The sequence below is a fragment of the Hemicordylus capensis genome, chromosome 1 (assembly GCF_027244095.1).
Source record: "Hemicordylus capensis ecotype Gifberg chromosome 1, rHemCap1.1.pri, whole genome shotgun sequence".
NCBI classification, from domain to species: Eukaryota; Metazoa; Chordata; class Lepidosauria; order Squamata; family Cordylidae; genus Hemicordylus; species Hemicordylus capensis.
Genome location: NC_069657.1, coordinates 420,746,603 through 420,760,909, shown reverse-complemented (window position 1 = coordinate 420,760,909; position 14,307 = coordinate 420,746,603). Strand labels below are relative to the sequence as shown.

General features: G+C 42.3%; 1 protein-coding gene across 7 annotated transcripts in view; it reads left to right on the top strand.

Annotated features, from left to right (window-relative positions):
- Positions 1-14,053, top strand: part of TRAF5 (TNF receptor associated factor 5) — a 44,060-nt gene extending 30,007 nt beyond the window's left edge. For 6 of the 7 annotated variants that reach the window (XM_053310284.1, XM_053310266.1, XM_053310305.1 and 3 more), the window contains 6 exons: positions 760-837; positions 1,147-1,221; positions 1,430-1,522; positions 5,931-6,071; positions 9,456-9,624; positions 11,150-14,053. In XM_053310284.1, the coding sequence (XP_053166259.1) occupies positions 760-837; positions 1,147-1,221; positions 1,430-1,522; positions 5,931-6,071; positions 9,456-9,624; positions 11,150-11,727 (1,134 nt within the window). In that variant the 3' untranslated portion in view covers positions 11,728-14,053. The remainder of the gene's footprint in view (positions 1-759; positions 838-1,146; positions 1,222-1,429; positions 1,523-5,930; positions 6,072-9,455; positions 9,625-11,149) is intronic. The other variant, XM_053310298.1, reaches the window with a different exon arrangement.
- The last annotated feature ends 254 nt before the right edge of the window (positions 14,054-14,307 follow it).

The following is a 14,307-nucleotide window of genomic DNA, read 5'->3' as shown; positions in this document are numbered from 1 at the left end:
AACCTGACTCCCTGAAAGGTTAGATATCCAGCCACCTCTTCTCCACACAACCCTAACACAATGTAATGCACAGAGGCTTCAGGATGACAGGGAAGCATTTTCACTTTTCACTGGATGCCTTGAAAGGTTATTAGCAGCGAGAGCAACTTGGTGACAGTTTTCTAACAAAAAAATAAAAACATTCTGATTGAAACTAGCTTTTCAGCTCTTTCACAGGTTAGTGTGTGCATATTTCCAAACGTCACTTTCTTCTTCAAAAGATGGGGGTGGGGGGAAGAGATACAAGAGAAACCGGGGGCTTACTCACTAGGCTATAATATGCAGCAAGTTAAGTGCCTACATCATATCCCATGGTTGCAGTCCATTGGGGAGTTCTTACACCAGTTCCATTGGAGTATTGGACTCTGTACATCTGTGCGGTTTCTATTCATTACAGTGGGGAGCTTCACACATCAAAGCAGCAAGTAGTTAGGAAAAGGCCATCAGCTCCTGGAGAGCTTGTACTCCGGGTACTTCCGCCTCTTCCGTGTTATCCACAGAGGCACAAGTATTGGTAGCATGCACTCTCTGGAAACTAGCAGCTTGCTCCTCCTCTCTTGCTGCTGTTTACATCTGAAGCTGCCCTGTGGGGATTTCACAGAATATCCAGCTGGATTGCCCATGAGCTCTTCTGCTTTGTTCATTTTATTGAGTGATGTTACAAGTAATGCCAAACTTCTCTTTGCTGCTTTAATAACAGATCTTCTAATGTATTTTCAGATCCATGAGAGAACAGCTTGTCCTGAGTATCCTTTGATTTGTCCCCAAGGCTGCATGCAGATAATTCTGACAAAGGAGGTATAATATTTTTGAGTCTTCATACGCTGACAAATCACACAGCTGTATGTTGCCTAGCTTGCATCTGGCAGCAGTATTAATTCTCTGTGTTGCTCTTCAATGAGCAAAGGAGTAATTATGTGAACTTGCCATGAAGACAAACAGCAAAAAGTTCAGCATGGTAATAATGGACGAAGTACTGCTGTAGCTGCTGACATTGATCCTGACATTATTGCATCTTGTACCACTTTTGCAGGATTTAAAGACCATTATATGTATCTTCCCAAATGCTTCATTTATGTGTGACACTTAGTTTGCTAATGTTTGCAGATAGAAGAGCATGTCTTGGTATGTCCTGAGGTGGAAACGGATTGTCCATATAAACAGTATGGCTGTTCTGCAAAGGTATTGTATTGCAATGTAAACTTTAGTACTACTGTAGAGACTAATGCTCTGAAGCACAAAAGCGCTAACTGTCTGGTTTAATACTATAGCCTACAGGGGATTTTTCTTCTGTTTCAGCTAGATTTAGAACACTTCAAAGGGGAAGTTGTAATACAATATATCAAGCATACTTTGTGTCAGTGCTTACTTGTTTACATTCTCTTTTTAGATTAAAAGAGGAAAGCTTTCAGATCACGAGAATGCATACTTGAGAGAGCACATGCTACAGATCTTAGACAAGAACTCAAAGCTGGAAGATCAGGTATGGCACAGCATTCATGCTGGTTCCTTCAGAACCCTTTACATTTTGATGTAAACCACGCCTGTTTTGATGTAAACCGCCCTGAGCCATTTTTGGAAGGGCGGTATATAAAGCAAATAAATAAATAAATTTTTAGACTTATGAAAGCTGAAGGTGGTCTGAGGGAGGCTTCACTTTCCATGGTGTTAATAGAGATTTTTTCTGGCCTCACTATTCTTGGACCAACAGGTTTTGCAAGCTTCTGAAGCAATGCAAAGCTTGCAAAACTTGCTTTCTAAAGGTGTGTGTTAATCTTGTGTGTGTTTTGGGACCAAAGCGCAAAACAACCTATCATTTTAAGAAATAAAGGTAGAAACTGAATATGCACTGTGAGCAGCAATCCTCCTTTCAAGCCACCCTCAACTCTAGAAGGGGAAAAAATCTTTCTCCAGTAGGCAGGATCCAGACTAAGTTAATTGTGACAAAGCACCATTAAAATAAATGAGGTACATTAGTCATGATTAAGTCCCACTCATTTCAGTGGGATGTGTTCATGACTAACAAGTCTGAATCCTGTCCAGCCTTGGTAACATCTTTCCAGTAATGTTGACAAGGTGGACTGGTATCCACTACATCCCAGCAGATACCTGCGTTATCTTTTCAGTCAGCTCCTCTCCTAGTTTCTTCTCCCACAACATATAGGTCAATTATTTTCAGCCTGGTCTGCTTTCCTCAGAATTGTACTCTTAAGCATCATTAAGGGCTCCTCAACTTTAATAGGTAGGAAAGCTAAGGGAATCTCCCTTGGCTGCAAGGCAGAGAGAGACCTCTTGAAAGAGGAAACTAGGGATCCTAGACATGCTTGATGAATTCCCACCGTTGTCTCCCTTGAAGAGGCTACCCTGGAAATCTCCATTGGTTTCCTTCCTGCTAATACAGAAGCCTGGGCAGTTAGCTGTGTGTGGCAGAAAAGGAGGAAGGGTTATCTCGGGGAAAATTGAAGCGTTGAAAGCTTGTGACACTCTTTTCTCATCTGTTACTTGGGCCTCCAATTGTCCTCTCCTAATCACACTGCTGCTCCAGGTAACTTTCTCCCAAGTCATATATGCAGCCACCCATTTCCCTGGCAAGTCAAATGCTCTGGAAACAGGGCCTCTGTCATGACTGGACTGAGATCTTCTAGTCCAGGGTTTCTTAACCTTGGGCCTCCAGATGTTGTTGGCCTACAACTCCCAGAATCCCCAGACATGGCCTTTGTGGCTGGGGATTCTGGGAGTTGTAGTCCAACAACATCTGGGGGCCCAAGGTTAAGAAACTCTGTTCTAGCCCAGAGCTGCACTGCTTCAGCCCTCCAGCTGTTTTTGGACTACAGCTTCCATTATCCCCAGCCACAGTGGCCAGTAGTCAGTGGTTATGGGAGTTGTAGTCCAACATCTGCAGGGGGGCCAAAGCTGTGCAGTAGGGATGTGCACGGACTTGGGCACATCCTTTTATGTAAGGGCATCCTTACGTAAGCATCCTTTTACCAGAGCATCCTTTTACAGGGCCTCCGAACAGGTTTGACGTGTTCATCTGGGATAACTTTAAGGGCAGAGAAGGGTGCACTTACCCCCCACCCCAGCCGGCCACATTTCCCCAGCCGGCACTCGCTAAAAAACCAGACCAGCAGGGCTGCAGCATACCTCCCTGCTGCCCCGTCCACTCCTTGGACCGAAGATGACAGGAAGTAGCATGCACACGTTGGCATGTGAGCGCACACATCGCACTCGCTCACACGTGTGACGTGCGCACATGCTACTTCCTGTCACTTCTGGTCCAAGGAGTGGACGGGGCAGCAGGGAGGTATGCTCATGCTGCCGCCCCATCGGACCAGTTTTTCAGTGAGCGCTGGCAGGGGGAAATGCGGCCGGGAGGGTAGTGTAAGTGCACCCTGCCCTTAAAGTTATCCTCCACCCCCTGCCGTTGAACCAGCCCCCGCAGGTTCTGTGCACACCCCTGTTGAGCAGCCGTGTTCTCATCGCTTTGCCCCAATCATTGCTATGTGATAAGGTGATTGAGACAGATTTCCTACACCCCTTCATGCAAAAAGATGCTAGGGAGTCTGTGACAAGGGTATATAAAGCGTATATGTGAGATTTTTTTTACGAGCTGCCAGGGGTGTCAACCATGATAGCACTTTCTGCTCTCTGCTCCCACATTAATTCTGTCATTGTGGTGAGCTTGTAACTCTCTCCTGCTGTGGGGATGGTTGTGCATCTAAATGTAAGTAATCCAAATAGCATACCTTGCTATTGCCAACTGATTCTCAGAGCACCTTACAAAATATGTGTGCAATAATTTACCAATCTCTAATTGGAGAATCCCTCCGCGTGCCGCCCTCCCCCCCCCAAAAAAATCCAACTTCACATATACACTGATGTGACTGACCAGGAGAGGGGTCATGGTGGACAGCTCACTGAAAATGTCAACTCGATGTGCAGCAGCAGTGAAAAAGGCAAATTACATGCTAGGTATCTTTAGGAGAAGGACTGGAAATAAAACTGTTAGCATTGTAATACCTTTATACAAATCTATGGTGTGGCCACATTTGGAATAGTGTGTAAAGTTCTGGTCACCATATCTTAAGAAGGATATTGTAGGACTGGGAAAGGTGCAGAAGAGGGCAACCAACATTATCAGGGGGCTAGAGCACCTGCCTTTTGAGGTAGAGCTACAACATTTGGGGCTCTTTAGTTTCAAAAAAAAGACTGGCTAAAGGGAGACATGAGAGAGATTTATGCAGTTTGGAGTACGTGGATAGGGAGAAGCTCCTCCATGCAGCACTTGAACCAAGGATCATCCCAGGAAACTTATTGCAAGGAAACTTAAGACTGACTTAAAGGAAGTTAAAGTACTTTGGAGTTCTCTGTCATGGGATATGGTGATTGGATGGCTTTAAGTGGAGCGTAGACAAATCCAAGGAGGACACCTCTATTAATGGCTACTAATATGGATGACTACAGGCTATCTCCATGTTCAGAGGCAGGCATGCCTCTGGCTACCAGTTGCAGAGGAGCATGCCTCCATCTCTGGTTGTGTGGCTTCCCAAGGCATCTGATGGCCACTGTGCGAAGCAAGGTGCTGGACTAGATAGATCCAGCAAGGCTGTTCTTGTAATCAAAGATACTTTTGAATCTCGTTTGTGTGTCTTTTTCTGCACGAGCTCTTATGTGATTCCACATATCAGCCTTTGTTGGTAAGGGAATTAGAATATTTGGACAATAGCAGCTTTTATGTTAAAATGGCAATGAGTAACTCTTTATTTCAGCTTCGATTGTATTTCTGCAGTGTTGTGACACCTTACCTTTTTCTAACTGGGTATGGTGTCTTTTGGTACCTTCTAACACTGATATTTAAAACCCTGTAACTCTGGTTCATTTGAATAAGGTGAACTTTAAAAAAATTAACTTGAAACAGGAAAGCATCTTCTAAAATAACCTGGAGAGGTTACTGACATTTCGCCATAGAGCTTTCTTTCGAATCTGCCTCCATGATGGTCTAATTAGTAGCAAACCACATCCTGGAAAACAATAGCTTTTGACTTCTGGTTGTTATAACTGCTGTCTGCCGCATGCATCTTGTATGTATATCATTTTTTTAAAATCCTGTTTCTCCTCCACTGCAAGTTTCCAGCCTAGAAGCTAAACTTGCTGGGCAAGGATGCATTCAAAATATCCCCACCACCATTGGAAAACTAAAGGGAAAAGTAACTCTCTCTTGTGCATGTCTGCTTTCAATCACTATGCAAAATTGTGACTCACCAAGCTGAATGCAGCCCACCTGCTGTGGGTTGTTTTCTGCCAGGTGCTTGACTGATTTTGCAGTCCTAAGAATGAACAGAAAGAGGTTTACTGAGCCCCTGATGGGCTGCTGTATATGACACTTGTGGTGGTAGATCTCAAAGTAAAGGTAAAGTGTGCCATTGAGTTGGTGTCAACTCCTGGTGACCACAGAGCCCTGTGGTTTTCTTTGGTAGAATACAAGAGGGGTTTACCACTGCCATCTCCCGTGCAGTACGAGATGATGCCTTTTAGCATCTTTCCTATATTGCTGCTGCCTGATATAGGTGTCTCCCATAGTCTGGGAAACATACCAGCGGGGGATTTGAACTGGCAACCTCTGGATTGCTAATCAAGTCACTTCCCACTGTGCCATTAGATCTCAAGGTACTCAGGCCTAAACAAAAGCAGCTGTAAAATTTATCCTCTCAGCTACTGCTCTCTGTCAGCTCTTACAGCTGGGACCTGGTTCAGCATCATTTTGTCTGGAATGAGAGGGGCCTGTTATGGCTGGGTTATTTTAGGATTAAGCCTTCCAGTATTTTTCCATACCATGTTCATATTTCTTTTGTGCTTGGTTATGATTTGAGTTCACACCTTTCATTTTGTAGATTTCCAACCTCTATAAGAACCTAGAACACAAAGAAATTAAAATCCAGCAGCTAGCAGACACAGTTAAAAAGTGTGAAAAAGAATTCAGGCAGTTTACACAGCTGGTTGGTAAAAACAGCAACTTGCTGATGAGCACTCAGGTAAGACCAGCTCTTATTCCCTTAACACTTTTGCTGCCTCACTGTAAATAAAATATTTTTAAAAAACATTTTAGAAGTTAAACTGATGGAGCCTACTTTCTAACATGATGGCTTTTACCTACACCCGTTCCCATGTGCTGTGAATTTTTGGATTGTATCCATTTGTCTCTAATGCTTTTTAACATCTACATAAAACCGCTGGGAGAGATCATCAGGAGATTTGGTGCAGGGTGTTATCAATATGCTGACGACACCCAAATCTATTTCTCCCTATCAACTGCATCAGGAAATGGCAGAACCTCCCTAAATGCCTGCCTGGAGGTGGTAATGGGCTGGATGAGGGATAACAAACTGAGGTTGAATCCAATCCAAATAAGACAGAGGTACTGATTTGCCGGCGGGGGGGGGGGGGGGCGGTCAAGACCCAAGACATGGTTTAGATCTTCCTGTTCTGGATAGGGTTACACTCCCCCTGAAATATCAGATACATGGCTTGGGAATGCTCCTGGATCCAAAACTCTCTCAGGTTGAGGCAGTGGCCAGGATCGCTTTTTATCAACTTCGGCTGATACGTTAGCTACACCCATTTCTGGAGGTAAATGACCTTAAAACAGTAGTACATATGCTGGTAATCCCAGCATATGCCTGTGTACATAGTCTGGAAACTACAACTGGTACAAAATGCGGCAGTCAGGTTGGTCTTTGGGACAACCTAAAGGGACCATATAACACTTATTTATTTATTTTTTTAAAGAAAGAATTGTACTGGCTGCTGATGTGTTTCCCAAGTGAAATACAAAGTGCTGGTTATTACCTATAAAAGCCCCTAATGGCTTAGGTCCAAGGTACTTAAGAGAGTTCCTTCTTTATCATGAACCTTGCCACCTATTAAGATCATCTGGCGAGGTCTAGTTACAGTTGTCACCAGCTTGTCTGGTGGCAACTCAGGGCCAGGCCTTCTCTGTAGCTGCTCCAGGGCTTTGGAATGTGCTCCTGTCAAAATAAGAGCTTCTCTATTTCAGATTGCTTTTTAAAGATCCTTAAGACACCTGTTTTCTCAGGCTTTTAATTAAAACTAATTTTAAACTTGGAAATTGTTTTTTATATTGTGACTTGGATTATGCACACAAACTAGAGAGAGAGAGATTGAGTGATAAATAAATAAAACTACCAGCACATGGGTTACAAAAGGATGTTGTCTATATGTAGAGTAGTGCCATCATGAACTAACATAATAGACTGGCCAAAAAAAAAAAAAAAACCACCACTCCCATCAGGGTCCCCTAGGACCAGTGTTCCCTTTAAGGCATATGCATTTGCACACGCTGCCTTGGTACTGCCACCCAGGACAAAATTCATTCCAGACACAGATGAAAAAAATTAGAGGGAACACTGTCTAGGACCCCCTCTCATGTTGTAGTGAACTTGCTTTGTATCACTGAAAACGCAAACATTATTAGGGGGGGTCAGATGGATATGATGATATCCTAAGCTGCCCTCCCTTCAGAAAATAGGCTAAAAATCATTAAGAATTTGTCTATAGGGAGATATTGACTGTCTAAAGTCAAGGTTTGCCAACATCATACTAATTGGTGGGATGTGTTCTGGTTTTATTCAGCCTGGGTTTTGCTTCCATTTGTTCATAGTACATTTGCATACTGAAACACAAAATATGTTAATTTTAATTTAATTTTTTTAACATAGGAAGCTTGCCTTATATCAAATCAAACCCTTGGCCCATTTAGCTCAGTCTTATCTATACTGACCAGCAGCAACCTCTTCAAGGTTTGATGGAGGAGTCTTTCCCAGCCCTGTCTGAAGATGTCAGTGATAGAACTGGGGACCTTCTGCATGCAAAGCAGATGCTCTGCTATTGAGCTATGGTCCACCCCCATTTTATTCCTTTGCTTCCAAATCTTGTGCATGTGGTGTTTGATTTTTTTTTAATATGATGTCCACATACACAGAGTTGTACCTGGATAATTGAGGTTTCCCCAAAATGCAAAATTAGGGTTTGCATGCCCTAGGTATAAATATCTACACATCTCTTTCGGTGTACATGGACCTTCAGAGTTTCATAAACAAAACAAGTATCTGCCTTCCAAGAGGCAGGCACTTCTCCCACTATAACTTGTTGAATCCTGGGACATTCTACATGTAAATCACTGAGCCACAGCTTCCCCTCCTTGGTGCGGCAAGGAGCAGCAGGATCCTCTAGAAGGAGTTGTACCCAGAGGCGCTCTTACCCCTGGATTTTGGGGCCTAAATCCAGGGCCTCCACAGGGCCCCCAAATCCTCTTGGTGTGGTGTGGTTGCCCGGTGGAGCATGATGATACTTAATTTGCAGTGGAGGGAGCGCCTTCAAAGGCCTTTAGGTTCAGGCTCCAAAACTATCTAGGTGCATCTTTGGTTGTACCAAGGCACACTCATGATGATCCTGGCATCGTGCTCTGATATTGAATTGGGGCTGTAAAGTACTCATCACCATAGAATTGCACAACAAAGAAGCAGTGTGGGGGAAGGAAGGAAGTGTCCTGACATACTTTGTGGGGGGCAGAGGGGGGACTCGTGTGTGTACAAATATAGCATCAGCTATAATTGGGAGAGTGAATGAAAGAGCCAGTGCAGACAAAACCCTGGGGCAAATTCAGATTGGCCATTTTTCGAGTTATAGGTTACCATGGTCTGAAACTCCATTAATTTTTTTCAGCAGCCTTCTGGAAGTATTAACTTGGAATACTGCCACACAGGGTGCTTCTACAAGACCAGTTTTATCCCATGAAAACTGAATGGGGAAACAGCTGCTGGGTTAATCTTAAGTGATATGCAAGGACGTGGGAGGAGTGCATGCTCCTGGACGCAACCTCAGGTGCTGCTGCTGCATGTGAAGCTACCTATAGCAGCAAACTATTGCTTTTTACTTCTTGAAGCAGGTCTAAAACCAGTGGGCTAACAGCACAGTCCAGAACTGAATACAATATCTTTGTGGTCATGAATGATTCTTGTTTTGCTGATTTTTATAATACAGGGTTTTTCTTGTTTTGTCAAACTGCAGAATTTCTATTCTTAAGCTATAAATATTGAATAACAAAGCCCATTGGGAGCATTTTGAGATCATGCGGATTAATGATTAACCAGAAACTTTAATGGGTCATGGGCATACTAATGGAAAGGAAGCATTTGGAAGGACTGCAAAGAGATCTATTAATTGTTAATGTCACTGGTTGAACATTTAATAAATGGTTATTAAGCCCAATGTTAATTATGTTTTAATATGTGCTTGTCTTCTCTCTCTCTCTCTCTCTCTCTCTCTCTCTCTCTCTCTCTCTCTCTCTCTCTCTCTCCTCCCCGCCCCCACTTCTCCTCCTGCCAAATAACATGAAGACTCTGGCAATTCATGTTGATAAATCTGCCTGCCTGGAAACGCAAGTGCGGCAGCTGGTACAAATGGCAAATCAGCAGCAGAATAAATTTGACTTGAGATCACTGCTGGAAACTATTGATAACATAAAGCAAAAAGTTGCATTTCTGGAGTCATATGATCAGCGTTTAGGTACTTCTAAGCTTATTTCCTTTCTGAAGTGTTATAATCTGTTTTGGCAAATCTCTATAAAGGGCCAAAACAGAGGGCCCTGGGCAGTAGCATAGCCAGCACTGGACAAGGAGAGACAAATGTCCCTGGGGTTGTGAGGAGCTGTCATGGCTCTCTTTGCCCCTCCCCCAGACACCCCCTTGTTCTCCTTCCACACCTAGCCAGCAAACGAAGCTGAGAATGCTAGACATGGTCCCTCTCCTGCTCTTTTTCCAGCCAGCAAAGCACCAGCTAGGTGCTTGCTTTCTCTCCCACCAACAGGGACTGTGGCCAGCACCTGGAAGGGTGGCTACACAGTTCCTCCCCTGCTCCTTCCCAGTTGGCACTTCATCACTGGCTGGGTGCTTTCTGTGAGTGAGCAAGCACCCAGCCAGCAATGAAGTGCTGATTGGGAAGGAGCAGGAGGGGAGCCATACAGCCCCTTCTTCATGATGGTCGCACCCTCTGCATCTAACATCAGTGGAGGGGGTGTGGCCGGTGTGCACATGTGCTGGCAGCGGGGCGGGGGCACTGGCAGGAACCTGTCCCCAAGCTACTAGTGAGCTCCCTATGGCCTTCATCCTTGGGCACATCAGCTGTCAATCATTTGCTTATTTTATAATTTAAGTGTTTGGCTTAAAAAATCAAAGGGTCATCCATTCAAGAGAACACTTAAGGCACTTAAAAATGTATGTATTCATCAAAAAGCATGGACATTGTAAATTTAAAATATCTGCTTAGTATGTCTTAACTCATCTTAGTCTGTATATGCATTCTAGACTCTCATATTGTTTTACTCACAACTTAACCGCCATGCACCTCGACTTCCCCTTGGTCTTGCTACCCCAATTTTCTTGCTCTGCCAGTTGTGTGGAACACTGGAGCTCAGATTACTATGTAATAGAATTTTTCATTAAATTGCTTGCAAAAGGGAACTAAAAACAGCTTGAAATTTGTAGGATTTCAGCTCAAACATTCATTTTATTGAATTACCATACATATTAAATTTGAAACATCATAAATCTGATAAAGATCTTTGTTGGCATGATTTCATTTTTGAACTATTGATCTAATAATTGAGTGTTAAAAATCTGAATAACTGTTAAGGTTATTATTTTATTATTACTATTATTCAGAATTTTTTCCTACAATTATTTAAAACTTTTACCCAGCATATTCCAAAATAAACAATGCATTCAGCTAATTTAAGTGACAGAGTTGTTTGTGCAAAATTTGGTGTCTATAAGTAATCGTCAAGTATGGATTTTATTTTGCACAAACAAATCCACAAATGAACTCTTAAATATGTGATTGAGATGTACTGCTGTCCTTCAATGATGCCTCCAACCTGCAAAGAAAAGAGGAATGGGACTGAGAGAATAAGGTTGTCCTTCAATCAAAAGGTTTTGTTGGCAGTGTCTGAACTCCAGATATGAACTTCTAGGAGTTTGTCTAAGTATAACCTGTTTGTAAAACAAAAAAACACTTTTCACCTTATTTCCTCCAGTTGTTTTAGAAGACTTGTCCAATCAACATGATGTCCACCTCGGTGTCCACAAGGCACAACTTAATAAAAATGAAGAAAGGTTTAAGCTTTTGGAAGGGACAAGTTACAATGGGAAGCTGATTTGGAAAATCATAGACTACAAGATGAAGAAAAATGAAGCTGTGGAAGGCCGCATTGTTTCTGTATTCAGCCAGCCCTTTTACACCAGCCGCTGTGGGTACAGATTATGTGCCAGAGCATATCTGAATGGCGATGGTTCGGGAAAGGGGACACATGTTTCTCTGTACTTTGTAGTGATGAGAGGGGAGTTTGACTCCTTGCTACCATGGCCTTTCAAACAAAAAGTTACATTGATGCTTCTGGATCAAAGTGGGAAGAAAAATCACATAGTTGAAACCTTTAAGGCCGACCCCAACAGCAGCAGCTTCAAAAGACCCGAAGGAGAAATGAATATTGCCAGTGGGTGTCCCCGGTTTGTGGCACACAGTGTACTGGAAAATGCAAAGAATACCTACATCAAAGATGATACACTTTTCCTAAAAGTAGTGGTGGATTTAACTGATCTTGAGGAATTATGAAAGTGGAAGAGAACTACTGAAAGGCTTAAAGAAGGGATTTGGTGATCACTGGATAATTTCTGACAATGAGGAAATGGTGCTCTTCAGTCTGCTGGTCTATTTTTGTGTTGAGTACTTCAGAGTTGCATTAAGAAAACCTGTGAAGTGAGGAGAATTTTAACTCTCTAGTAAAACTTGGTGTTCTGAAAACTTTTAATGCATGTTTGAAAATCCCTAACTGGGTCACTATCTCAGGAGCCATGTTTTCAGGTGATACTGAGGCAACATGTTCTGGAACCAACAGGCAGGTCCATGGGTTCCCTACATTGTGAAAGGTGCTAATTACTAGAGAATATGAAAGCAGACTAATGTCTTGGTTACTAGATTGAGACAACTTCCCCCAGTCACAGCCCAGTCCCATGCAAACTTACTCAGAAGTACCACTTTTAGTGGAGCTTATCCTTAAATTTGGATATTGCTTCTGAATCACCTTTTTAAAAATCTGCATGTGCATTTGAAGATATGGCTGAATAGACCCAATTTGCAAACTGTGATCTTCACATCTTTTGAAAGTGAAGGTGCAATGCAGAAAAATCCTGGAACTGTATTGGAATACTTAATTGAAAGTTTTGTCTTATGGCACTCTTGTATATATGAGTATGTAGATTCAGACAGATCCTTTAATGCCCATTGTGGGGTTGTCATGGCACTGAATAGTTGGTCAGCCACAATGCTAGTCTGATGTCTTATGTGATGTGTGTATGTGGGCATGTTTCACCTCCCCAAAGGAGTTAATTACTGGGGTATCTGCAGATCAATAAGCTGGCCTAGCATAGCAGAGTTTGCTGCTGTTACTACTGCAAGACTTAAACAGGGGACTGGGAATCCTATTACACAGGTAAGCATTTCTGGCTTAGTTCTACACAGAGGGCGTAGCAGATGAATCTGTCTTAGTGTTGCAGCATAGCAAGAGTGTTGGCCTATGAGTGTACTTCTGACGCCGATGAGAAGCAAATGAGGCATGTGTATGTTCTGGTGTTCCATCCTTTAGGAGCTTTGAAACCACTCCTACATACTTTATTAATCTGCTTGCTCAGAATGCATGTGAGCACCAACAGCTACCTTCGTGTTAACATAATGTGAACTTGGATTCTAGCACGCAGCACAGAAAAGCACTTTACAAAGCTGTTATCTATTTCAACATAAGAGGCTGTAGTAATTTCCTTCAAAGGAATGTGATTGTTTTGTTTCTATACACACAGGATAATACATTTTAGTTGAACATCTTTGTGGACCTTTCATAAGGAATCCTAACTCTGCAGGGCTGCTGTCTCCTAGGCCTTTGTAGTATTGGGAGTGAGACTGGGAAATGCGGAAATCTGAGTGGTTATGGAAAAGGTTATGGGACTCTTATATAGCTTAATTCCCTCTTTCTCCTTTCCTCCAACCAATAGGTTTAATTTGCCTCTCTAGGATGTATTGGACTGATGTAATAGAACATTTTGAGCATGAAAGAGTGGTATGTTAATAGCTATAGGAATTGTTTTTCTGTTTCAGCTGAATTTCTTTTCCATGTCCACTCTGAAAGCATGTTCATGTTCTGTCTAAACTGAAATACCATTTAAAAGCACTGATTTGTGTTTACTCTTTCCACTGAAAATGTTTGTCTGACATATTCTCAAATAAAAGGAGGTAGGTATATTTTTTTCAGGAATGCAGAGTCTCAGCCTGGCGAGTCCGCCAGTCACCTGGGGCGCCTAGAAAAGCAAGAGGTTTGCAGAGCATGTTGCTTCACAGTTGAATGTTCCAATAGTCCTTTCCCACCTGTATTTCAGGACTGCTGCCTACAATTACAAGAGCAGGGTGGACAAGGGAAAATATTGGGGCGTCAAGGCAGGAGGTGCTATTGCATATTCCTGTGACCTCTAGCCTCTTAAAAGTGACAAACTGGGACCTAACAACCCTATTTACTTTTATACCACTGCCTTGTTTTTAAAGTTTTTGTAAAGAGATAGACTTTATTCTAATAAATAACCTTATTTATTAGAAGTTTCCCATTTGTAGTACTGAAAATGTTGTAATTTAGGTAAGCAGTTTTCTAAGTATTTTCCAAGAATTGCTACCAGGGAGTTTGTAAGACCTTCCATTCATAGGATACAATTTACCTATATTTACAGCACTGAGAACAAGATGTTACAGAAAAACCCATTTTGGGGGGAGGTGAAGCCTCAACTGTTGCCCTAAAGCGTGCATATCTTCTGCACCAATTGGATATTTTTAGATGTATTTATTGCTTTAGTTTGTATCAATGGTTTAAGTTTTCAATAAAGAAGTTTAAAAAACAAGAGTTCTGAATGAGTCCCTGAAAACATGTAATGCCAACATTATTGAGCTTTTTAAACGGCTTTCTACTACCAGCCTTCTCGGTCCTTTCTTGGAGTAGAAGTAACAAAAAGTTGAGTAAAAATACATAGTCCCAGAAGATGCAAAATAATCTAGAAAAGCTTTTGATTTAGAATAGGTATATACTCCTCCTCAACAACAAACTTGTTCAAAGTGGCTTACATCACAAAATGAATGAGAAGATGGTTCCAGAAACAC